The sequence below is a fragment of the Mirounga leonina genome, unplaced genomic scaffold, assembly GCF_011800145.1.
Source record: "Mirounga leonina isolate KUSES-001 unplaced genomic scaffold, KU_Mleo_1.0 Mir_321, whole genome shotgun sequence".
Lineage (NCBI taxonomy): Eukaryota > Metazoa > Chordata > Mammalia > Carnivora > Phocidae > Mirounga > Mirounga leonina.
This window is the reverse complement of record NW_023270680.1, coordinates 4,461,222-4,485,224: the sequence shown is the minus strand read 5'-3', so window position 1 is coordinate 4,485,224 and position 24,003 is coordinate 4,461,222. Positions and strand designations below refer to the sequence as shown.

The 24,003-nt window shown below is 40.5% G+C and overlaps 1 protein-coding gene across 3 annotated transcripts in view; it reads left to right on the top strand.

Annotated features, from left to right (window-relative positions):
* LMBR1 (limb development membrane protein 1) overlaps positions 1 to 24,003 on the top strand; it is a 162,909-nt gene that overhangs the window by 648 nt on the left and 138,258 nt on the right. Inside the window, exon 1 of one of the 3 annotated variants that reach the window (XM_035029872.1) lies at positions 5,679 to 6,417. The exons of 1 other annotated variant lie outside the window; for it this stretch is intronic. In XM_035029872.1, the coding sequence (XP_034885763.1) occupies positions 6,292 to 6,417 (126 nt within the window). In that variant the 5' untranslated portion in view covers positions 5,679 to 6,291. Of the gene's footprint in view, positions 1 to 5,678; positions 6,418 to 24,003 lie in introns of those variants that run through there. One more of the 3 variants, XM_035029870.1, reaches the window with a different exon arrangement.

Sequence of the window (24,003 nt, the reverse complement as noted above, 5' to 3'; positions counted from 1 at the left end):
GAGCCGGAGAGCGGGGCTGCGGCCCGCGGCCGGCCGGGCCGGCGCGCCCCCCGCGCCCGAGCTCCGGTGGGCGCCGCGCCGCGCAGCCCCTGCGCGGGCCCCTCGGCGCCCTTCTCGGGGCGGGGGCTGCGCGCCGGCCCGGCCGGCCGCGGGCCGCAGCCCCGCTCTCCGGCTCCGCTCCGTTGGCTCAGAGCCCCGCGGCTTTGGGTGGGAGCCCGGCGGGGCAGGCGGCGGCGCCGGGGCTCCGGTTCCGCGCCTGCTGCTCCGCCGCGGACGTCGGCCGCGGCGAGCTCTCGTCCTGCGCCGCCGCTCGGTGCGCTCGCGTCCGTGTCTCCGTGCCTGCTCCGCGGGGCCGCTTTGCGTGTTCACGCCCCGCCTCTGCTGGCGGCTCCCGCGTTCGGCCGCGAGCCTCGACGCGCGTGAAGAGTTGTGCTGTGGGGTCGCCTCCCTTGTGTCCCTCCGGTCCCGGAGGGCGAGAGTCGCCTCGCGCGGTCGGAGCTCGGATCGAGAGCGCTGTGAGCGCTGTGGTCGCGCGGCCGTGGCGCAGCGCCCTCTCCGCCGACGCGCGCTTCGGTCCAGCGCGTCCTGGCGCAGCGCCCTCTCCGACGCGCGCGTCGGCGGTTCCCGGGCCCTTTCCTGCGGCTCGTGTGCGCGTCTCCGGCGCGGGGCTGCGCCCCGGAGTGGGACGCCTTGGCCGCCGCTTCCCGGGGGCTTGTGCCGGCGTGCGCTCCCACAGCTCTGCGTGCGGGGCCTGCTGGCTGCTGCTCCTTACCCACGCTCAGCGTGTCCCCTTAATCCAAGCCGTTGTAGTCAGCGTCTCACGTTCACTGCGCGGAAGTTGTGTTTGCACTTCCCTGGGGATTGATGAACCTGAGTACCTCTTCATCTGTTGCCATTCGCAGCTCTTGGGAAGCATCTCCACGTCTTTCCCCCATTTTTAAACTCGTCCTTTGATCTCTTAAATACTGATTTCCAAGTGTTCTTTGTGTTTTCCGAATATGATACTTTGGTCGGATTATGTATTGCAATTTTTTTTTCCATTTTGTGGATGCTTTAACACTCAGTGATCTATCTTCTGATGAGAAATTCTTAATTTTCATATAGTCCGCTTTAACAGGAATTGTTTTATGGTCAGTACTTTGTGTCTTGTTTAAGAAATCGTTGCCTACTCCGAGATTATGAAGATATTCTCTGTGTTTTCTTTAAATGCTTTATTGATCTACTCTACCCATTCAGATCTGCAGTTCATCTGGAACTTATTTTTTGTGTATGTTTTGTGGTAGGAGTCTTTTTTTTTTTCCCCCCACCTGGATGTCCAGTCGCTTTAGCACCATTTATGACGTTTGTCATGACTTAGGTAACTATAATTGTGGGGTTTAATTTTGTAATCCAAGCTGTTCCATTGATCTGTTTGTTTTTGGCTTTACTTTTTAATTAGATACTCTGTCATTTGGATTGAGAGAAGGACTCATAGTAGCCAGGAGCTTTATTACCTTTGCTACTCTGAAAACAACTTAGTTTTGGCACTGATTTTAAAGTTCCTTAGTTCTGCCCCTTGTCACCCCAACTTCCTCTGAACCAGCGCCTCTGGGTGGTAAATGTACTCCACCCTCTACAGAAGCTGTGCAGAAGTGAACAAGCTCATGGGGTTTCCCGTCTTCAGCATTCTTTTCTCAGATTATTCATACTTAGAGTGAGCATAGATAGTTGAGTTTTCTCTAGGACATGTTGCCAGTTCTCTTATTTAACTCTTTTTTGGTTTTGGCATGTAATACTGTAAGTTTTACCTTTCTTTCTGATACAATATACATAGCATGTGATTAACATTTTTAAGTGTACAATTCAGTGGCGTTAAGTACATTCACTCTCGTGCAACCATCACCACTGCACATCTCTAGAACTTTGCTGTCATTCCAAACTGAAACTGTCCCCATGAGTCATTAACTTACCATTTCTTTCTTCTTCCAGCTCTTGGTAACCACCATTCTACTTCTGTCTCTGTGAATCTGATACAAGTGGAATCATACAGTATTTGTCCTCTCATGTCTGGCTTATTTCAATCAGCATAAGGCTTTCAAGTTTCATGCATCTCATAGCATGTGTCAGAATTTTTTTCCTTTTTTAAAATTGGATGATATTCACTTGTATGGACATAACGGTATTTTGTTTACCCATTCGTTCATCTCTGGACATTTGGATTATTTCTTGGCCTTTGTAAATAGTGCTGCTATGAACATGGGTGTACAAGTACAAATACCTCTTCGAGACCCTGCTTTCAGTTCTTTTAGGTATGTGTATACCAAGAAGTGGAATTGTGGGATCACATAAAAAAATTCTGTGTTTAATTTTTTTGGGAAAAATGGCTGTTTGCTGCAGTGCCTGTACCATTCCACAGTCCCACCAGCAGCGCTCCAGGATTCCAGTTTTTCCACTAACACGTGTTGTTTTAAAATATGATTGTTATCCCAGTGGGTGTGCAGTGGTATCTCACTGTGGCTTTTATCTGCATTTCCCTGACGGTTAGTGATGTTGAGCACTATTTTATGTTCTTCCTGGCCATTTGTATATCTTCTTTGGAGAAATATCTATTTGAATCCTTTGCCCGTTTTGAATTGGGTTGTTTTAGTTGTTGACTTTCAGGAGTTCTTTATATATTCTGGATATTAATCCCTTATTAACTATGAAATTTGCAGATATTTTCTCCCATTCTGTGGGTTGCCTTTTTACTCTATTGATAATGTTCTTTGATGCACAAAAGTTGTTAATTTTGATGAAGTTCATTTTATATATTTTTTTTCTTTTTTTGCCTGTGTTTTTGGTGTTTTATTAAAGAAGTCATCACCAAATCTAATGTCATGAAGATTTCCACCCATGTTTTCTTCTTAGACTTTTAACTCTTACATTTGGGGTCTTTGATCCGTTTTGAGTTAATTTTTGTGTATTGTGTAGTGTTTAACTTATAAATACTCATGTAATAATCCTGTTTTGTCTTTAGTATTATGAATATCTCAGAGTTCTCTTGTCAATTATTTCAATGATGACGTAGCTAAAATCTATTAACCAGGTGGCAGTGATCTATTTTCTTTCTTCCTGTTGCTGGCTTTTTTTTTTTTCCTTTTTCTTTTGAACTTCAGGTGCACAGAATTGGATTAATTATAATCCTTGGTTCATACACAGATTTTTCATTGGTTCATGTGTGACCTGCTTTTGATTAACCTATTTTTAAATAGTATGCAAACATGAACTGTTACCCAGGATACTAAACCACTGACTGGAGCTTATTAAATATCCAGCAGGAGAACTGAAATATGGACAGTAATTTATATGTTCCTGTTCTTTATACCTGCCATAGTTGCACAGCATCACTTGTCTTTTGGTCCATCTATTCTTCTTTAAGTAGGCTCCACACCTAGCATGCAGCCCAATGGGGGCTTGAACTCGCAACCGTGAGATCAAAACCTGAGCTGAGATCAAGAGCTGGTCGCTTAACTGACTGAGCCTCCCAGGCACCCCAGTACTCTATTCTTTGAGTGCATTTACTTAGATGGTACCTTCCAAATGGTTTTCTTATGTTGCCACTTTCACTGATATAGCTGCTACTTTAAAATGGTCACAGATTAATACGTAACAGTACCAAAATATCCTCAGAATCCCTTCACTAAATTAATAATAACATTTATTGAGTGCTTACTAGGTATCTCATTTGAGTTTCACAACAAGCATATGAAGTAGGTATTTCGCAGCATGTAGCCAAGGTGGCATAGTCAGCGTGTGATGGAACGAGAGTTTGAATCCAGGCAGGCTGATTTCATGGCCTGTACTATATTTACAGCCCTATAAAGCTTAAACCTCCACCATAACAGGGTTATGTGGGATCCAACTAGGTTGGTTACATAAAATGCTTGTTGTAAGGCTAATGAAAGGACCAAGGAGAACTTAACGAAACTAGCGGGCAGGGAATTTTGGGGTCTAGCTGCACAATTTAAATTCTTCCTTATTCTGGCTATGGTTTAAGCTCCCTAACTTGGCTGTAGTATTTTTGGTGCAGTTCTGGGGTTCACTAGGACTTCTACAACAGTGGAGATTTTAGGACCCTCTAATTTACTTGGCTTCCTTTTGGCCACATAGAGTGGGGATATAATGGAGATGCCAGGAATCATGCTCTCTTTACTGCTTCCCTAGGTGAGTTTACCTGCCTTTTTCTACCAGGGTCTTGCCTTCATCTCCATGGCTCACTCCATGTACTGCAGATAAAAACTTTAGCCCTTCCCTCTTGAGAATAGAGGTTGGGCAGAAGATGGGAGCCAGTCATCAGTCTTGTATCTAAATTTGAAATGCAGTTGTCTGGAGGTCTGTAATTTTTTTCTGAGCTTTGTCACTGCTCTCCAGCCAAACACCACCAGGAATATACCTGTAGTTGGACAAGTTGCGTTGATTGCATGTTGCAGTAAGGGAAAATGCACACCATTGGGAATTGTGGGGTGTTTCAATAAGAGAGCATTTGAAAGGAACTTTTAAAAATAGGATTTGGGCTTGTGCGGGGTGATTTGGAAAGAGTTTAAAGAAATGGGGCTTTGATTTGTATTGGATGCTGTTAGGAAGCAGAGATAATTCTATGATTGAGTATCTTAATCTTATATAGAAGGAAAGAAGACTGGGTGGGGTGAAGTTAGAACTTATTGGTAAAGAAGCAAGTCATTCATGTAAGCCATGGTGGGGAGATACTTAGTCATTTATGATTTGGATGGTTATTCATGTTTTTTGCTTTGTTCAGGCATGATTACAGAGTGATGTTGTTTATTCTTTGTCCATTATGGTCACAGAGTGCCCTTCTCTGATGTTGATGTTCTCTGAAGAAGTTGTTTATTTTCAAGGGGAGAATCATCAGGACCTAGCTGTGAGTGCCTCACTCTGAGCTGCTGGCCAGTTTGTAGCAACAACAAGGCCTAGCTGATAGTAGCAGGCCAGCTTCCAGATGTCAGGGGCTGCTTTTCTCTTTCTCAGTGTGTTCCATAAAGTCTTATAGTGGAATGGCGTAGTAGGTACAAATCCAATAGCTGACATAGATTGATTTTATGACATAGGTGAGCAAAAAGGAATGGGATAGAGGCATAGGGGATTCTTTGTATTTGATTTCGCTAAACTGGGTTAAATGAACTTCTGGTAGGTGGTACAGTAGCCCATAAAGATGTTCATGTGGTAGTCTCTGGAACCTGTATTTTATCATACATGGCAGAAGGGCTTAGCAGATGTGATTGTGTTAAGGGAGAGATTGTCCTAGATTATCTGGGTGAATGCAGTGTAATCACAAGGGTCCTTATAAGAGGGAGGTGGGAGAGTCAGAGTCAGAGAAGGAGATGTGACAACAAGCGGAGGGTAGAGTGAAGCACTTTGAAGGTAAGGAAAGTGAATAGCCTCTAGAAGCTGGAAAAGTCAAGAAAATGGATTCTCCCTAGAGTCCACATCACAGAAGGAACTATTCTTGCTGACATCTTGATTTTAACCCAGTGATACCCATGTTGGATTTGTGACCTTTAGAACTATGAGGTGATAAATTTGTGTTAAGTGCTAAGTTGTGGGAATTGGTTACAGCAGCCACTCAGAAACCTTCATCAGGAGGCTTTGACCGTCACTGCTCTCCTTGTGAGTATACCGTACTTCTCTCTAGTTTTGTACTTGGGGTTGAAGGAGACTGAGGCATTTTTAATTGCATGTAAGATTTTTTTTTTTTCTTTTTATTCTTTCCATCTTAAGTGATAGTTGGAAGTACATTTCCTGAGAGGTATAGGCATCCAAAGAATGCCATATCATTTCAGGACGATTTCTAGTATTAGTTTTCCTTTTGTTTCCAAGCTAATTTTATGCAGTAGGATAGAATATATATTCTCTGAGAGCTGTATGCTTTTGTTTTATTCTGCACTGTATTTGTAGAAGGTAATTGTAGATATTTACTCATGGTGATATGGTTTTGAAGATTATATGCAAATATAGTATTATAGGTTAATTTTCTGAAAACCTTGGTGGTAAGATAATTCAAAGAACTTAAGACATTATAAGAAAAAACACACATGAGGCGATAAAGTTCAGAATTTATCTTTGAAAGCCCTTGTAAATGTTTTAACACTTAAGATGAAACAGTTCAGAAAGGGTACACAATAAAGACAATAAATTCTAATTTTACACTGTTAATATCTGTTATCTGTTGTGTGTTAGAATTTTCAGAATCCCCTTCCCTAGAATTTCAGTGGGATCCTTGTGATGCATTTTGGATTGTTTTGAATAATATGCATTATGAGAAGTATTTCCTTCTGTCTGTTCTTTCATCCAGATGTCTTTCTGATTTTTGGCTCAGAGTTGTTGCCTCCTGGGACCCAACTCCTATCATTCCACTGGCACAGAAGAAGTTGTGTGCTGGAGGTGGGAGATGCTTTGGGTGACTTTTCCCAATCGCTGCGTGTAGAACCCTAGCTCTGTGTCAGAGCACTTGTTATCTTTTATGTTCCTGTTTTTCTACTGCCCCCACAGATGGTAGTGGGATCCCTTCTGCAGCTCGGATTTGCCTTCCCAAGGTGACATTGTAAAAATGATTTCTCTGTCATCCCACCTTTCCATTGCTGACCCATCTCCACCAGGAGTGACTTGAAATTTGGGGGTGCCAGAAATTTTTGTTTTTTTAAAAAGCTTTGTAGAATTAAATTTGCATGGACTTCAAATTGTGTGAGGGGAACTTGAAGTTGGAGAGGGAATAAAATATCATTTTCTTTTCTTTGTGGGTCTTTTTGTGGCAGGACTCATGATAAAACTTGTAGTGTTTTAGTTGTGTAGGCCATAGATTCTCTAGATAGAATTGTTAAAGTATTCTGATATTTAATTAATACCAGTTTTTCACACGTCTTCGGGGCTTAGGCTTCAGGAACATTCCACATATCCTTTAATAAATTAATTTTTTTTTTTAAGATTTCATTTATTTATTCGACAGAGACACAGCGAGAGAGGGGACACAAGCAGGGGCAGAGGGAGAGGGAGAACCGGACACCCCACTGAGCAAGGAGCCCGATGTGGGACTCGATCCCAGGACTCTGGGATCATGACCTGAGCTGAAGGCAGACGCTTAACGACTGAGCCACCCAGGCGCCCTAATTTATTTATTATTTTATTTATTTTTATTTTTATTTAAAAAATTTTTTTAAAGATTTTATTTATTTATTTGCGAGAGAGCGAATGAGAGACAGAGAGCACGAGAGGGAGGAGGGTCAGAGGGAGAAGCAGACTCCCCGCTGAGCAGGGAGTCCGATGCGGGACTCGATCCCGGGACTCCAGGATCATGACCTGAGCCGAAGGCAGTCGTTTAACCGAGTGAGCCACCCAGGCGCCCTCGCCCTAATTTTTTTAGAGAGAGAGGGAGAGAGTTGGCGGGGGAGGGGCAGGGGCAGAGGCAGAGGGAGAGAAAGAATCTTAAGCAGGCTCCCAGCACAGAGCCTGATACAGGGCTCGATCTCATGACCCTGATATCACGACCTGACCCAAAACTAAGAGTCAGACGCTTAACCAATTGAGCCACCTAGGTGCCCCCCCCCCCCATACTCTTTAAAGTACAGTTTTTGGCCTTTAGAAGTCATTCATCTAACATTATTTTAATTTTCCTCAAATCTATGTATCTTTCAAAGAGCACCATAACTAAATATGGAATTTGACAAAAAGCTGGCCATCTAGGACTGTAAGCAGGATTGTTTCACTAGCATGCTAATTCATGATTCTATAGTGATTCTATGGGATTGATGTATGAGTTTGTTGGTGTTGTATATTTGAATATCAGGTGTATTATTGAGGCCTATACTGTTGTTATTCATAGTGTAATATTTTCTTTCAAAACTCCAAATTTTAACTATTTTATTGAGAGCCTGAGCTTCTCTTTATTGCACAGCAGTGCTGAAAGCTGAACAAAGAGATAGATTTGTTGGGTTTGGATTGGGGCAGTGTAGGTTCCAGTCATATATTTGCTATTTACTAGCTGTGTGATACTGGGCAAGTTCCTTAATTTCTTGGATCCTTAATTTTCTTGTCTGTGAAAATGGGAATTATAACACCTACCTTAGGGATGCTTGGGTGGTTCAGTTGGTTAAGCATCTGCTGTTGGCTCAGGTCATGATCCCAGGGTCCTGGGATCGAGTCCCGCATTGGACTCCCTGCTCAGCGGGGAGCCTGCTGCTCCCCCTGCTTGTGTGTTCTCTCTCTGACAAATAAATAAAATCTTTTTTTTTTTTGATTTTTAAAAATTTTACTTTAAAATAAATTCAGTGATAGAAAAATTGCAAAAGTAGCATGGAGAATCCTCATATACTTTTTTTTTATTATGTTATGTTAATCACCGTACATTACATCATTAGCTTTTGATATAGTGTTCCATGACTCATTTTTGCATATAACACCCAGTGCTCCATGCAGTACATGCCCTCTTTAATACCCATCACTAGCTAACCCATCCCCCTGCCCCCCTCCCCTCTAGAACCCTCAGCTTGTTTCTCAGAGTCCATAGTCTCTCATGGTTCGTCTCCCCCTCGGATTCCCCCCCTTCATTTTTCCCTTCCTGCTATCTTCTTTTTTTTTTTTTAAACATATAATGTATTATTTGTTTCAGAGGTACAGGTGATTCAACAGTCTTACACAATTCACAGCGCTCACCATAGCACATACCCTCCCCAATGTCTGTCACCCAGCCACCCCATCCCTCCCACCCCACCACCCACTCCAGCAACCCTCAGTTTGTTTCCTGAGATTAAGAATTCCTCATATCAGTGAGGTCATATGATACATGTCTTTCTCTGATTGACTTATTTCACTCAGCATAATACCCTCCAGTTCCATCCACGTGGTTGCAAATGGCAAGATTTCATTCCTTTTGATGGCTGCATAATATTCCATTGTATATGTATATACCACATCTTCTTTATCCATTCATCTATTGATGGACATCTTGGCTCTTTCTATAGTTTGGCTGTTGTGGACATTGCCGCTATAAACATCGGGGTGCACATACCCCTTCGGATCCCTCCATTTGTATCTTTGGGGTAAATACCCAGTAGTGCAATTGCTGGGTTATAGGGTAGCTCTATTTTCAACTTTTTGAGGAACCTCCATACTGTTTTCCAGAGTGGCTGCACCAGCTTGCATTCCCACCAACAGTGTAGGAGGGTTCTCCTTTCTCCGCATCCCCGCCAACATCTGTCGTTTCCTGACTTGTTAATTTTAGCCATTCTGACTGGTGTGAGGTGGTATCTCATTGAGGTTTTGATTTGGATTTCCCTGATGCTGAGTGATGTTGAGCACTTTTTCATGTGTCTGTTGGCCATTTGGATGTCTTCTTTGGAAAAATGTCTGTTCATGTCTTCTGCCCATTTCTTGATTGGATCATTTGTTCTTTGGGTGTTGAGTTAAGTTCTTTATAGATTTTGGATACTAGCCCTTTATCTGATATGTCATTTGCAAATATCTTCTCCCATTCTGTCGGTGGTCTTTTGGTTTTGTTGACTGTTTCCTTTGCTGTGCAGAAGCCTTTTAACTTGATGAAGCCCCGGTAGTTCATTTTTGCCCTTGCTTCCCTTGCCTTTGGCGATGTTTCTAGGAAGAAGTTGCTATGGCTGAGGTCGAAGAGGTTGCTGTCTGTGTTCTCCTTTAGGATTTTGATGGACTCCTGTCTCACATTTAGGTCTTTCAGCCATTTTGAGTCTATTTTTGTGTGTGGTGTAAGGAAATGGTCCAGTTTCATTCTTCTGCATGTGGCTGTCCAATTTTCCCAACACCATTTATTGAAGAGACTGTCTTTTCTCCTTTGGACATTCTTTCCTGCTTTGTCAAAGATTAGTTGACCATAGAGTTGAGGGTCCATTTCTGGGCTCTCTATTCTATTCCATTGATCTATGTGTCTGTTTTTGTGCCAGTACCATACTGTCTTGATGATTACAGCTTTGTAATAGAGCTTGAAGTCTGGAATTGTGATGCCACCAGCTTTGCTTTTCTTTTTCAACATTCCTTTGGCTATTCGCGGTCTTTTCTGGTTCCATACAAATTTTAGGATTATTTGCTCCATTTCTTTGAAAAAGGTTGATGGTATTTTGATAGGGATTGAATTGAATGTGTAGATTGCTCTAGGTAACATTGACATCTTCACAATATTTGTTCTTCCAGTCCATGAGCATGGCACGTTTTTCCATTTCTTTGTGTCTTCCTCAGTTTCTTTCATGAGTATTTTATAGTTTTCTGAGTACAGATTCTTTGCCTCTTTGGTTAGTTTTATTCCTGGGTATCTTATGATTTTGGGTGCAATTGTAAATGGGATCGACTCCTTAATTTCTCTTTCTTCTGTCTTGTTGTTGGTGTATAGGAATGCCACTGATTTCTGTGCATTGATTTTATATCCTGCCACTTTACTGAATTCCTGTATGAGTTCTAGCAGTTTTGGGGTGGAGTCTTTTGGGTTTCCACATAAAGTATATCATCTGCAAAGAGTGAGAGTTTGACTTCTTCTTTGCCGATTTGGATGCCTTTTATTTCTTTTTGTTGTCTGATTGCTGTGGCTAAGACTTCTAATACTATGTTGAATAGCAGTGGTGATAGTGGACATCCCTGCCGTGTTCCTGACCTCAGGGGGAAAGCTCTCAGTTTTTCCCCATTGAGAATGATATTTGCTGTGGGTTTTTATAGATGGCTTTTATGATATTGAGGTATGTACCGTCTATGCCTCTACTCTGAAGAGTTTTGATCAAGAAAGGATGCTGTACTTTGTCAAATGCTTTTTCTGCATCTATTGAGAGGATCATATGGTTCTTGTTCTTTCTTTTATTAATGTATTGTATCACATTGATTGATTTGCAGATGTTGAACCATCCTTGCAGCCCAGGGATAAATCCCACTTGGTCGTGGTGAATAATCCTTTTAATGTACTGTTGGATCCTATTGGCTAGTATTTTGGTGAGAATTTTTTTTTTTTTTAAGATTTTATTTATTTATTTGACAGAGAGAGACACAGTGAGAGCAGGATCACAAGCAGGGGGAGAGGGAGAAACAGGCTTCCCGCGGAGCAGGGAGCCTGATGTGGGGCTTGATCCCAGGACCCTGGGATCATGACCTGAGCCGAAGGCAGACGCTTAACAACTGAGCCACCCAGGCGCCCCTTGGTGAGAATTTTTGCATCCATGTTCATCAAGGATATCGGTCTGTAATTCTCCTTTTTGATGGGGTCTTTGTCTGGTTTGGGGATCAAGGTAATGGTGGCCTCATAAAATGAGTTTGGAAGTTTTCCTTCCGTTTCTATTTTTTGGAACAGTTTCAGAAGAATAGGTATTAATTCTTCTTTAAATGTTTGGTAGAATTCCCCTGGGAAGCCATCTGGCCCTGGGCTTTTGTTTTTTGGGAGATTTTTGATGACTGCTTCAATTTCCTTAGTGGTTATAGGTCTATTCAGGTTTTCTTTTTCTTCCTGGTTCAGTTTTGGTAATTTATACATCTCTAGGAATGCATCCATTTCTTTCAGATTATCTAATTTGCTGGCATATAGTTGCTCATAATATGTTCTTAGAGTTGTTTGTATTTCTTTGGTGTTGGTTGTGATCTCTCCTTTTTCATTCATGATTTTATTTATTTGGGTCCTTTCTCTTTTCTTTTTGATAAGTCTGGCCAGGGGTTTATCAATCTTGTTAATTCTGTCAAAGAACCAGCTTCTAGTTTCGTTGATCTGTTCTATTGTTCTTTGGTTTCTATTTCATTGATTTCTGCCCTGATCTTTATTATTTCTCTTCTCCTGCTGGGTTTAGGCTTTATTTGCTGTTCATTCTCCAGCTCCTTTAGGTGTAGGGTTAGGTTGTGTATTTGAGACCTTTCTTGTTTCTTGAGAAAAGCTTGTATTGCTATATACTTTCCTCTTAGGACTGCCTTTGCTGCATCGCTAAGATTGTGAACAGCTATGTTTTCATTTTCATTGGTTTCCATGAATTTTTTTGTATTTTTAAATTTTTTAAATTTTTATTATTATTTTTAAAAGATTTTATTTATTTATTTGTCAGAGACAGAGATAGCGAGAGCAGGAATACAGGCAGCAGGAGTGGGAGAGGGAGAAGCAGGCTTCCCCCCGAGGAGGGAGCCCGACGTGGGACTCGATCCCAGGACCCTGGGATCATGACCTGAGCTGAAGGCAGACGTGTAACGACTGAGCCACCCAAGCGCCCTCCATGAATATTTTTACTTCTTCTTTAATTTCCTGGTTGACCTATTCATTCTTTAGTAGGATGCTCTTTAGCCTCCATGTATTTGAGTTCTTTCTGACTTTCCTCTTGTGATTGAGTTCTAGTTTCAAAGCGTTGTGCTCTGAAAATATGCAGGGAATGATCCCAATCTTTTGGTACCGGTTGAGACCTGATTTGTGACCTAGGATGTGATCTATTCTGGAGAATGTTCCATGGGCACTAGAAGAATGTGTATTCTGTTGCTTTGGGATGGAATGTTCTGAATGTATCTGTGAAGTCCATTTGGTCCAGTGTGTCATTTAAAGTCTTTATTTCCTTGTTGATCTTTTGCTTAGATGATCTGTCCATTTCAGTGAGGGGGGTGTTAAAGTCCCCCACTATTATTGTATTGTTGATGTGTTTCTTTGCTTTTGTTATTAATTGGCTTATATAATTGGCTGCTCCCATGTTAGGGGCATAGATAGTTACAGTTGTTAGATCTTCTTGTTGGATCCCTTTAAGTATGATATAGTGTCCTTGCTCCTCTCTTATTACAGTCTTTGGTTTAAAATCTAATTTGTCTGATATAGGATTGCCACCCCAGCTTTCTTTTGGTGTCCATTAGCATGGTAAATGGTTTTCCACCCCCTCACTTTCAATCTGGGAGTGTCTTTGGGTCCAAAATGAGTCTCCTGCAGACAGCATATCAATGGGTCTTGTTTTTTTATCCAATCTGATAGACTGTGTCTTTTGATTGGGGCATTTAGCCTGTTTACATTCAGGGTAACTATTGAAAGATATGAATTTAGTGCCACTGTATTGCCTGTAAGGTGACTGTTACTGTATGTTGTCTGTGTTCCTTTCTGGTCTATGTTACTTTTAGACTCTCTCTTTGCTTAGGGGACCCTTTTCAATATTTCTTGTAGGGCTGGTTTCGTGTTTGCAAATTCCTTTAGTTTTTGTTGTCCTGGAAGCTTTTTATCTCTCCTTCTATTTTCAATGACAGCCTAGCTGGATATAGGATTCTTGGCTGCATATTTTTCTCATTTAGTGCTCTGAATATATCATGCCAATCCTTTCTGGCCTGCCAGGTCTCTGTGGATAGGTCTGTTGCCAATCTAATGTTTCTACCATTGTAGGTTACATATCTCTTCTCCCGAGCTGCTTTCAGAATTTTCTCTGTCTCAGAGACTTTTAAGTTTTACTATTAGATGTCGGAGTGTTGACCTATTTTTATTGATTTTGAGGGGGTTTCTTTGTGCCTCCTGGATTTTGATGCCTGTTTCCTTCCTCAAATTAGGGAAGTTCTCTGCTATAATTTGCTCCAATATACCTTCTGCCCCTCTCTCTCTCCTTCTTCTGGGATCCCAATTATTCTAATATTGTTTCGTCTTGTGGTATCGCTTATCTCTCAAATTCTGCCCTCGTGATCCAGTAGTTTATCTCTCTTTTTCTCAACTTCTTTATTTTCTATCATTTGGTCTTCTATATCACTAATATCACTAATTCTCTCTTCTGCCTCTTTTATCCTAGCAGTTAGAGCCTCCATTTTTGATTGCACCTCATTAATAGCCTTTTTGATTTCGGCTTGGTTAGATTTTAGTTCTTTTATTTCTCCAGAAAGGGTTTCTCTAATACATTCCATACTTTTTTCAAGCCCAGCTAGTATCTTTAAAATCATCATTCTGAACTCTAGTTCCGACATCTTACTAATGTCTGTATTGATTAGGTCCCTGGCAGTTGGTACTGCCTCTTGTTCTTTTTTTTGAAGTGATTTTTTTCCATCTTGTCATTTTCTCCAGAGGAGAATAGATGAATGAGAGAACAAAATGCTAACAGGGTAACAATGACCCCAGAAAAATATACACTAAACAAATCAGAAGAGACCTGAAACCGGGGGGAGAGAAAAAAGAAAAGAAAAAGAGAAAGATAAAAACTAACAAACCAAAGAACAGAATATGATCAAATATGATCAGGCTGGTGCATAGATCAGTGCCACACACTAGATTTTGGGCGTATTTTGGTCTGTTAGAAGAAAGTGCCTCCCAAAATATTAAAGAAAAACATATATATACAAAAATAAGGGTAAATACAATGAAGGGATGGACTGTGACTGTAAAGGTGAAAATTATAAAAGGAATTGATAAGAAGTTGGTTGAAAAAAGAAAGAGGAGGATAAAAAAAAAAGGGAGAGAATGTGATCAGGCAGGACACTAGAACAAAGCCATGCACTAGAGATTTAGGGTATATTTTGGTCTGTTAGAAGAAACCGTATCCCAAAATTTTAAAGAGAGAACAACTTATGTGTATATATACCAAAAATAAGGGTAACTACTATGAAGGGATAGAATATGACTGTAAAAATGAAAAAAGATTTTTTAAAAAAGGGATAGATAAGATGTTGGTTGAAAAAGGGAAAAAGAAAAATTCAAAAAAAAAAAAAGAAAAAGAAAGTTAAAAAAAATTAACTCTGAAGGACTAAAGAATCATGGGAAAAAAGCCATGAATTCTTTGTGCAGTATTCCCCTAGCACTGGAGTTCTGCCGTTCTCATCAATCGGTAAACTTGGTCTTGGCTGGCTGTTCTTGCTGATCTTCTAGGGGAGGGGCCTGTTGCTGTGGTGCCCAGATGTCTTTGCTGGAGGTGGAATTGCCTGCCCTTGCCTGGTCAGGCTAAGTAATCTGCTCCGGTTTGCTCTCGGGAGCTTTTGTTCCCTGCAAGCTCTCCGTGCAGCTTTGGAGCATGAGAGTGAAAATGGCAGTCTCCCAATCTCCGCCCTGGAGGAGCTGAGAACTCGGGGCCCCACTCCTCAGTGAGCCCCCAGAGAAAAGCAGTTGGTTACTCCCGTCTTCCCGGTCTCCAGCCGCACTCTGTGCTCACCCGGCCTGTGACCGAGGGTTTCTATCTCTGGCTCACGACCCTGTGTGGAGTCTCCAAACCCAGCAGATTCCTGCGGTGCACTCCTGTGCGGCTCCTCCCGGGGGGAGGAAGGGGAGTCTCCCTGGACCTGCTGCTTGTTGGGTCCCTGCTGGAGGAGCAGTGGCCCGACTGTGCCTCTGATCACGGTTTATGGCAACCCTGGGCTGAGAGCCCTCTCCTTGGCTCCGTCTCTGCAGCCGGCTTCCCCACTCCGATACCTGGGAGCTCTGCCGCACTCAGCCACCTCCGGTGTTTCTGTGACCCCGAGGGTCCTGAGAGCACACTGTCCCACAAGGGTTCCACCCCCTGCTTAGCCACTGGAGCGACGTCCCTCAGCAGAGCCAACTTCTAAAATTTCCGATTTTGTGCTCTGCTGCTCTATCACTTGCCAGTGGCGGCAGGTGGAGGCCCCCTGCCCCGCCACCTATCTTCCCGAATATCGCCTCGGATTCACTTCTCTGCACGTCCTGCCTTCCAGAAAGTGGTCGCTTTTCTGTTCAGAGAGTTGCTGCTATTCTTTTCTTCGATCTCCTGTTGAGTTCGTAGGTGTTCAGAATGGTTTGATCCCTATCTAGCTGAATTCATGGGACCAGACGAAATTTAGGTCTCCTACTCCTCTGCTATCTTGCTCCTCCCCCCCAAATAAATAAAATCTTAAAAAAAAAATAACGCCTATCTTAAAGGTGTGACAGTTAAGTGAGATAATGCTAGGAAAGTGTTTGGTATGGTACTGGAAACATGACCATTACTTAGTACATTGGGATTTATTATTTCTGTTGATTTTGCTGTATTCAATTAAGCTTCTTTAATAGATGATTTTTGAATGAGTTTCAGAGTTCTAGTTATCAAGAGCACTTGATGTAACTTTGTTAACTTGAGGGATATCTAGATAATGAAAGAGCAAAGTGATGGGAAATTTTTTCTTCATGTTCATGCTTTTGTACTTACTCTCCAGGAAGTTCCATGCAGTAACTTTTAAATATGTTCCGGGGCTGGCTTCATAATTTTTTGGGTCCAGTTCAAAGTGAAAATATGGATTCTTTATTCAAAAAGCAGGGGAAAAAAGTGCCGTTAGAGGTACTAAAATATAAAGCTTTTCCTTTTATTATGTGTTTTTTTTTTTTTTCTAAATCGCCATGGTGTTTTTTTGTTTGATATCTAATGTTCTAAATAAAAAATTTTTATTTTAATTCCAGTATAGTTAACATTGTGTTATTATATTAGTTTCGGGTATACAATACAGTGATTCACCAATTCCATGTATTACTCAGTACTCATCAAGTTAAGTGTACTCTTAATCCCCTTCACCTATTTGACCCATCTCCCCACCAACCTCCCCCCTGCTAACCATCTGTTTGTTCTCTGTAGTTGAGTCTGTTTCTTGGTTTCTTTTTTTCCCCTTTGTCTATTTCTTTTGTTTCTTAAATTCCACACATGAGTGAACTCATATGATACTTGTTTTCTCTGACTTAATTTCGCTTTGCATTATAGTCTCTAGATACATGCATGTTGTTGCCATGGCAAGAGTTCATTCTTTTTTATGGCCGAGTAATATTCCATTGTATATACATACCACATCTTCTTTCTCCATTCTTCAGTTCCTGGACGCTTGGGCTGCTTCCATAGTTTGGCTATTGTAAACAATGCTGTAATAAACATAGGGGTGCATATATCCTTTTGAATTAGCTTTTTTATATATATATTTTTTAAGATTTTATTTATTTGACAGAGAGAGACAGCGAGAGAGGAAACACAAGCAGGGGGAGTGGGAGAGGGAGAAGCAGGCTTCCCATGGAGCAGGGAGCCCGATGTGGGGCTCGATCCCAGGACCCTGGGATCATGACCTGAGCCGAAGGCAGGTGCTTAACGACTGAGCCACCCAGGCGTCCCTAGTGTTTTTATATTCTTTGGGTAAATATCTAGTAGTGTGATTACTGGATCATAGGGTAGTTCTATTTTTAATTTTTTGAGGAACCTCAATACTGTTTTCCACAATGGCTGCACCAGTTTGCATTCCCACCAACAATGTCCAGGGTTTTTTTTTCTCCACATCCTTGCCAACACTGTTGTTTCTTGTGTTTTTGATTTTAGCCATTCTGACGGGTGTGAGGTGATATCTTACTGTGATTTTGATTTATATTTCCTTGTGATGAGTGATGTTGAGCATCTTTTCATATGTCTGTTGGCCATCTCGATGTCTTTTTTGGAGAAATGTTTGTTAATGTCTTCTACCCATTTTTTAATTGGGTTTTTTGGTTTTTGGGTGTTGTATAAGTTTTTTTTTTAAATGTATTTTGTGTACTCATGCTTTACTGGATATGCCATTTGCAAATATCTTCTCCCATATCATAGGTTTTCTTTTAGTTTTGTTGATTGTTTCCTTTGCTGTGCAGAAACTTTTTATTTTGGTGTATCCCCAGTAGTTTATTTTGCTTCCCTTGCCTCAGGAGACATATCATATGGCTAGTGTCAGAGAAATTACTGCTTGTGATCTCTTCTAGGCTTTTTATGGTTTTGGGTCTCACATTTAGGTCCTTAATCCATTTTCAGTTTATTTTTGTGTGTGGTGTAAGAAAGTGGTGTGATTTCATTCTTGTACATGTAGCTGTCCAGTTTTCCCAAGATCATTTGTTCAAGAGACTGTGTTTTTCCCGTTGCATATTCTTGCGTCCTTTGTTGAACATTAGTTGACCATATAATTGGGGGTTTATTTCTGGGTTTTCTATTCGGTTCCCTTGATCTGTATATCTGTTTTTGTGCCAGTACCATACTGTTTTGATTACTACAGCTTTATAGTGGAACCTGTACATGAATGTTCACTTGAAATCTGGAATTGTGATACCTCCAGCTTTGTTTTTCTTTTTCAGGATTACTTTGTTTATTCAGGGTCTTTTGTGGTTTCATACAAATTTTGGGATTGTTCATTTTAGTTCTGTGAAAAATGCTGTTGGTATTTTGATAGGGATTACATTATATCTGTAGATTGCTTTAGTAGTATAGACATTTTAACAATATTTTGGTCTAATCGAGCATAGAATGTCTTTCCATTTGTTTCATTTTCAGTTTCTTTCATCATTGATTTATAGTCTTCAGAGTACAGGTCTTTCGACTCCTTGGTTAAGCTTATTCCTAGGTATTTTATTATTTTTGATGCAATTATAAATTGAATTGTTTTCTTAATTTCTTTTTGCTGCTTCATTATTAGTGTATAGAAATAATGCAGTACTAGTTTTAAATGCACATGTAAGCACATTGAACTCGTTCAGTCACTGAAATTATGCAATTTATATTTAACAGTTAATATATGTGTATGTATTTTCTTCTCACCAGAACAGTGGAAATACTGCACAAAAACAAACTCAACTTTTTTTTTAAGTTTTATTGAGATGTGATTCACATACCATATAATTCACCCAATTTAGTGGTTTTTAGTATATTCAAGAGTTGTATAGCCATCACCACAATCTAATCCTAGAATATTTTTATTTATCTCCAGAAGAAACCCTATACCCATTAGCATTCATTCCCCATTTCCTCCTGAATTCTCTTCCCTCCAGTCCTAGGCAACTACTAATCTACTTTCTTTATGGATTTGCCCATTCTGTATATTTCATATAAATTGAATTATGCAGTAGGTGTTTTTTGGTGTGTCTAGCTTCTTTCAGTTAGCATGATGTTTTCAGGATTCATCCACATTGTAGCATGCATCAATACTTCATTCTTTTTTGTGGTCAAGTAATATTTCATTATAGGGATGTGCCACATTTTGTTTATTCATTCTTTAGTTGATGGACCTTTAGGTTTTTTCCACTTTTTGGCTCTTATAAAAAATGCTGCTATGAACATTCATGTACAAGTTTTTGTGTGGTTGTATGTTTTCATTTTTCTTGGATGGAATTTCTGGGTCATATGATCCCTCTGTGTTTAATATTTTGAGGAACCGTCAAACTGTTTTCCAAAGTTGGAGCACCATTTCACATTTCTACCACATTTCATTTTTTCTACATCCTCTTTAACACTTGTTATTGTCATTTTAATTTTTTAAAAAATGACTTTATTTATTTGACAGAGAGAGAGCGAGCACAAGCAGATGGAGTGGCAGGCAGAGGGAGAGGGAGAAGCAGGCTCCCCGCTGAGCAGAGAGCCTGACGTAGGGCTCGATCCCAGGACCCTGGGATCATGACCTGAGCGGAAGGCAGACACTTAACTGACTGAGTCACCTAGGCGCCCCTTGATTTTTAACTATAGTCATCCTAGTGAATATGAAGTGTTATCTCATTGTGTATGTGTGTGTGTGTTTTAAAGTTTTATTTATTTAAGTAATCAATCTCTCCACCCCACGTGGGGCTTGAACTCACAACCCCAAGATCAAGAGTTGCACTCTCTTCTGACTGAGACAACCAAGTACCCCTCATTGTGGTTTTGATTTGCATTTCCCTAATGACTAACGATGTTGAACATCCCGTGTGTTTATTGGTAATTTATGTTATCTTCTTTGGAGGAATGTCTATTCAGCCTTTGTCCTTTTTCAAATTGGGCTTCTTTTTTTTCTCATTATTGAGTTGTAAGAAATCCTTATATATTTTCGATATAATGCCCTTATCAAACATATGACTTGCATATATTTTCTTTTATTCTGTGGGTCATCTTTTCACTTTCTTGATTGCACCACAGAAGTTTTTAATCTTGTTGAAATACAATTCACCTATAAAATTTTTTGGTCACTTTTGTATTTATGTCATATTCTAGAAGGCCTTGCTAATCAAAGGTCATAAAGACTCTTGTACTTTTCCCCAAGAATTTTATGATTTTCGCTGTCATATTTATATCTGTGATCCACTTTGAGTTAATTCTTGTGTATGGTAAAGAAAGGGGCCTATCTTTTTTGGTGAGCTGTCTCTTCAGATCTCTAGGCTCACTTTTTAATTGGGTTGTTTTTTGAGTTTTAAGAGTTCTTTCTATATTTTGGGTTCCACTTTTTCTTTTTTTTTTAAAGATTTTATTTATTTATTTGACAGAGAGAGAGAGACAGCGAGAGCAGGAACACAAGCAGGGGGAGTGGGAGTGGGAGAGGGAGAAGCAGGCTTCCTGCCGAGCAGGGAGCCCGACGTGGGACTCGATCCCAGGACCCTGGGATCATGACCTGAGCCGAAGGCAGATGCTTAACGACTGAGCCACCCAGGCGCCCTTGGGTTCAACTTTTTTACTGGCTATGTGTTTTGTACAAATTTCCACCAGCCTGTGGCTTGTCTTCTCTTAGCAGTGTCTTTCACAGAGCAGAAGTTTGCTTTTATTTATCTATCTATTTATCTATCTATCTATCTATCTATCTTAACATTTTATTTATTCATTTGACAGAGAGAGACACAGCAAGAGAGGGAACACAAGCAGGGGGAGTGGGAGAGGGAGAAGCAGGCTTCCCACTGAGCAGGGAGCCCGATGCGGGGCTCGATCCTAGGACCCTGGGATCATGACCTGAGCCGAAGGCAGACGCTTAATGACTGAGCCACCCAGGTGCCCGTATAAGTAGATATTTTAAATTTGTCCTTAGAAACAAGTAGTGGCAAGGTATCTGAGGCTAGATTTGAGGTGGTGTCTCATTGAGGTTTTGATTTGGATTTCCCTGATGCTGAGTGATGTTGAGCACTTTTTCATGTGTCTGTTGGCCATTTGGATGTCTTCTTTGGAAAAATGTCTGTTCATGTCTTCTGCCCATTTCTTGATTGGATTATTTGTTCTTTGGGTGTTGAGTTTAAGTTCTTTATGGATTTTGGATACTTGCCTTTTATCTGATATGTCATTTGCAAATATCTTCTCCCATTCTGTTGGTGTTTTGGTTTTGTCCGCTGTTTCCTTTGCTGTGCAGAAGCTTTTTAACTTGATGAAGTCCCAGTATTTCATTTTTGCCCTTGCTTCCCTTGCCTTTGGTGATGTTTCTAGGAAGAAGTTGCTGCGGCTGAGGTCAAAGAGGTTCCTGACTGTGTTCTCCTCTAGGATTTTGATGGATTCCTGTCCCACATTTAGGTCTTTCATCCATTTTGATTCTATTTTTGTATATGGTGTAAGGAAATGGTCCAGTTTCATTCTTCTGCATGTGGCTGTCCAATGTTCCCATCACCATTTGTTGAAGAGACCACCCTTTTTCCATTGGATATTCTTCCCTGCTTTGTCGAAGCTTAATTGACCATAGAGTTGAAGGTCTTTTTCTGGGTTCTTTATTCAATTCCATTGATCTGTGTGTCTGTTTTTGTGCTGGTACCATACCGTCTTGATGATTACAGCTTTGTAATAGAGCTTGAAGTCCGGAATTGTGATGCCACCAGGTTTGGTTTCTTTTTCAACATTCCTTTGGCTATTCGGGGTCTTTTATGGTTCCATACAAATTTTAGGATTATTCCAGTTCTGTGAAAAAAGTTGATGGTATTTTGATAGGGATTGAATTGAATGTGTAGATTGCTCTAGGTAGCATAGACATTTTAATAGTATTTGTTCTTCCAATCCATGAATATGGAATGTTTCCATTTCTTTGTGTCTTCCTCAATTTCTTTCATGAGTGTTCTATGGTTTTCTGAGTGCAGATCCTTTGCCACTTTGGTTAGGTTTACTCCTAGGTATCTTATGGTTTTGGGTGCAATTTTAAATGGATCAACTCCTTAATTTCTCTTTTTTCTGTCTCATTGTTAGTGTATAGAAATGAAACTGATTTCTGTGCAATGATTTTATATCCTGCCAACTTTGCTGAATTCCTTTATGAGTTCTAGCAATTTTGGGGTGGATTCTTTTGGGTTTTCCACATAGAGTATCATGTCATCTGCAAAGAGTGGGAGTTTGACTTCTTCTTTGCCAATTTGGATGCCTTTTATTTCTTTTTGTTGTCTGATTGCGGAGGCTAGGACTTCCAGTACTATGTTGAACAGCAGTGGTGAGAGTGAACATTCTTGCCGTGTTCCTGACCTTAGGGGAAAAGCTCTCAGTTTTTCCCCATTGAGAATGATATTCTCTGTGGGCTTTTCTTATATGGCTTTTATGATGTTGAGGTATGTTCCCTCTATCCCTACACTGTGAAGAGTTTTAATCAAGAAAGGATGCTGTACTTTGTCAAATGCCTTTTCTGCATCTATTGAGAGTATTATTGGGTTCTTGTCCTTTCTTTTATTTATGTGGTGTATCACATTGATTGATTTGTGGATGTTGAACCATCCTTGCAGCCCAGGAATAAATCCCACTTGGTTATGGTGAATAATCTTTTTAATGTACTGTTGGATCCTTTTGGCTAGTATTTTGGTGAGAATTTTTGCATCCATGTTCATCAGGGATATTGGTCCGTAATTCTCCTTTTTGGTGGGGTCTTTTTCTGGTTTTAGGATCAAGGTAATGCTGGCCTCATAGAAAGAGTTTGAAAGTTTTCATTCCATTTCTAGTTTTTGAAACTGCTTCAGAAGAACAGATATTAATTCTTCTTTAAATGTTGGTAGAATTCCCCTGGGAAGCCATCCAGCCCTGGGCTTTTGTTTTTTGGGAGATTTTTGATTACTGCTTCAATTTCCTTGCTGGTTATGGGTCTGTTCAGGTTTTCAATTTCTCCCTGTTGCAGTTTTGGTAGTTTACATGTCTCTAGGAATGCATCCATTTCTTCCAGATCGCTTAATTTGTTGGCATATAATTGCTCATAATATATTCTTATAATTGTTTATATTTCTTCGCTGTTGGTTGTGATCTCTCCTCTTTCATTCATGATTTTACGTATTTGTGTCCTTTCTCTTTTCTTTTTGATAAGTCTGGCCAGGGGTTTATCAGTCTTATTAATTTTTTAAAAGAACCAACTTCTAGTTTCATTGATCTGTTCTACTGTTCTTTTGGCTTCTAGTTCACTGATTTCTTCTCCAGTCTTTATTATTTCTCTTCTGCTTGGTTTAGGCTTCATTTGCTATTCTTTCTCCAGCTCCTTTAGGTGTGAGATTAGCTTGTGTATTTGAGACTTTTCTAAATTTTTTAAAAAGATTTTATTTATTTATTTGACAGAGACACAGCGAGAGAGGGAACACAAGCAGGGGGAGTGGGAGAGGGAGAAGGAGGCTTCCCGCCAAGCAGGGATCCCAATGCAGGGCTCGATCCCAGGACCCTGGGATCATGACCTGAGCCAAAGGCAGACACTTAATGACTGAGCCACCCAGGCGCCCCGAGACTTTTCTAATTTTTTTGAGAAGGGCTTGTATTGTTATGTACTTCCCTCTTATGACTGCCTTTGCTGTATCCCAAAGTTTTTGAATAGTTGTGTTTTCATTTTCATTTGTTTCCATGAATTTAAAATTCTTTAATTTCCTGTTTGACCCATTCATTCTTTAGTAGGATGCTCTTTAACCTCCATGTATTTCAGTTCTTTCCAAATTTCCTCTTGTGATTGAGTTTAAGTTTCATAGCATTGTGGTCTGAAAACATGCAGGGGATAATCCCAATCTTTTTGTACCGGTTGAGACCTGATTTGTGACCCAGTATGTGATCTATTATGGAGAATGTTTCATGTGCACTTGAGAAGAATGTGTATTCTGTTGCTTTAGGATGGAATGTTCTGTATATATCTGTGAAGTCCATCTGGTCTAGTATGTCATTCAAAGCCCTTGTTTCCATGTTGATCTTATGCTTAGATGATCTGTGCATTATTGTGAGTGGGGTGTTGAAGTCCTCTACTATTACTGTATTATTATCAATGTGTTTCTTTAATTTGGTTATTAATTGGTTTATATAATTGGCTGCTCCCAAATTAGGCACATAAATATTTATAATCATTAGATCTTTTGTTGGATAGACCCTTTAAGTATGATAATAGTGTCCCTCTTCATCCCTTACTACGGTCTTTGGTTTAAAA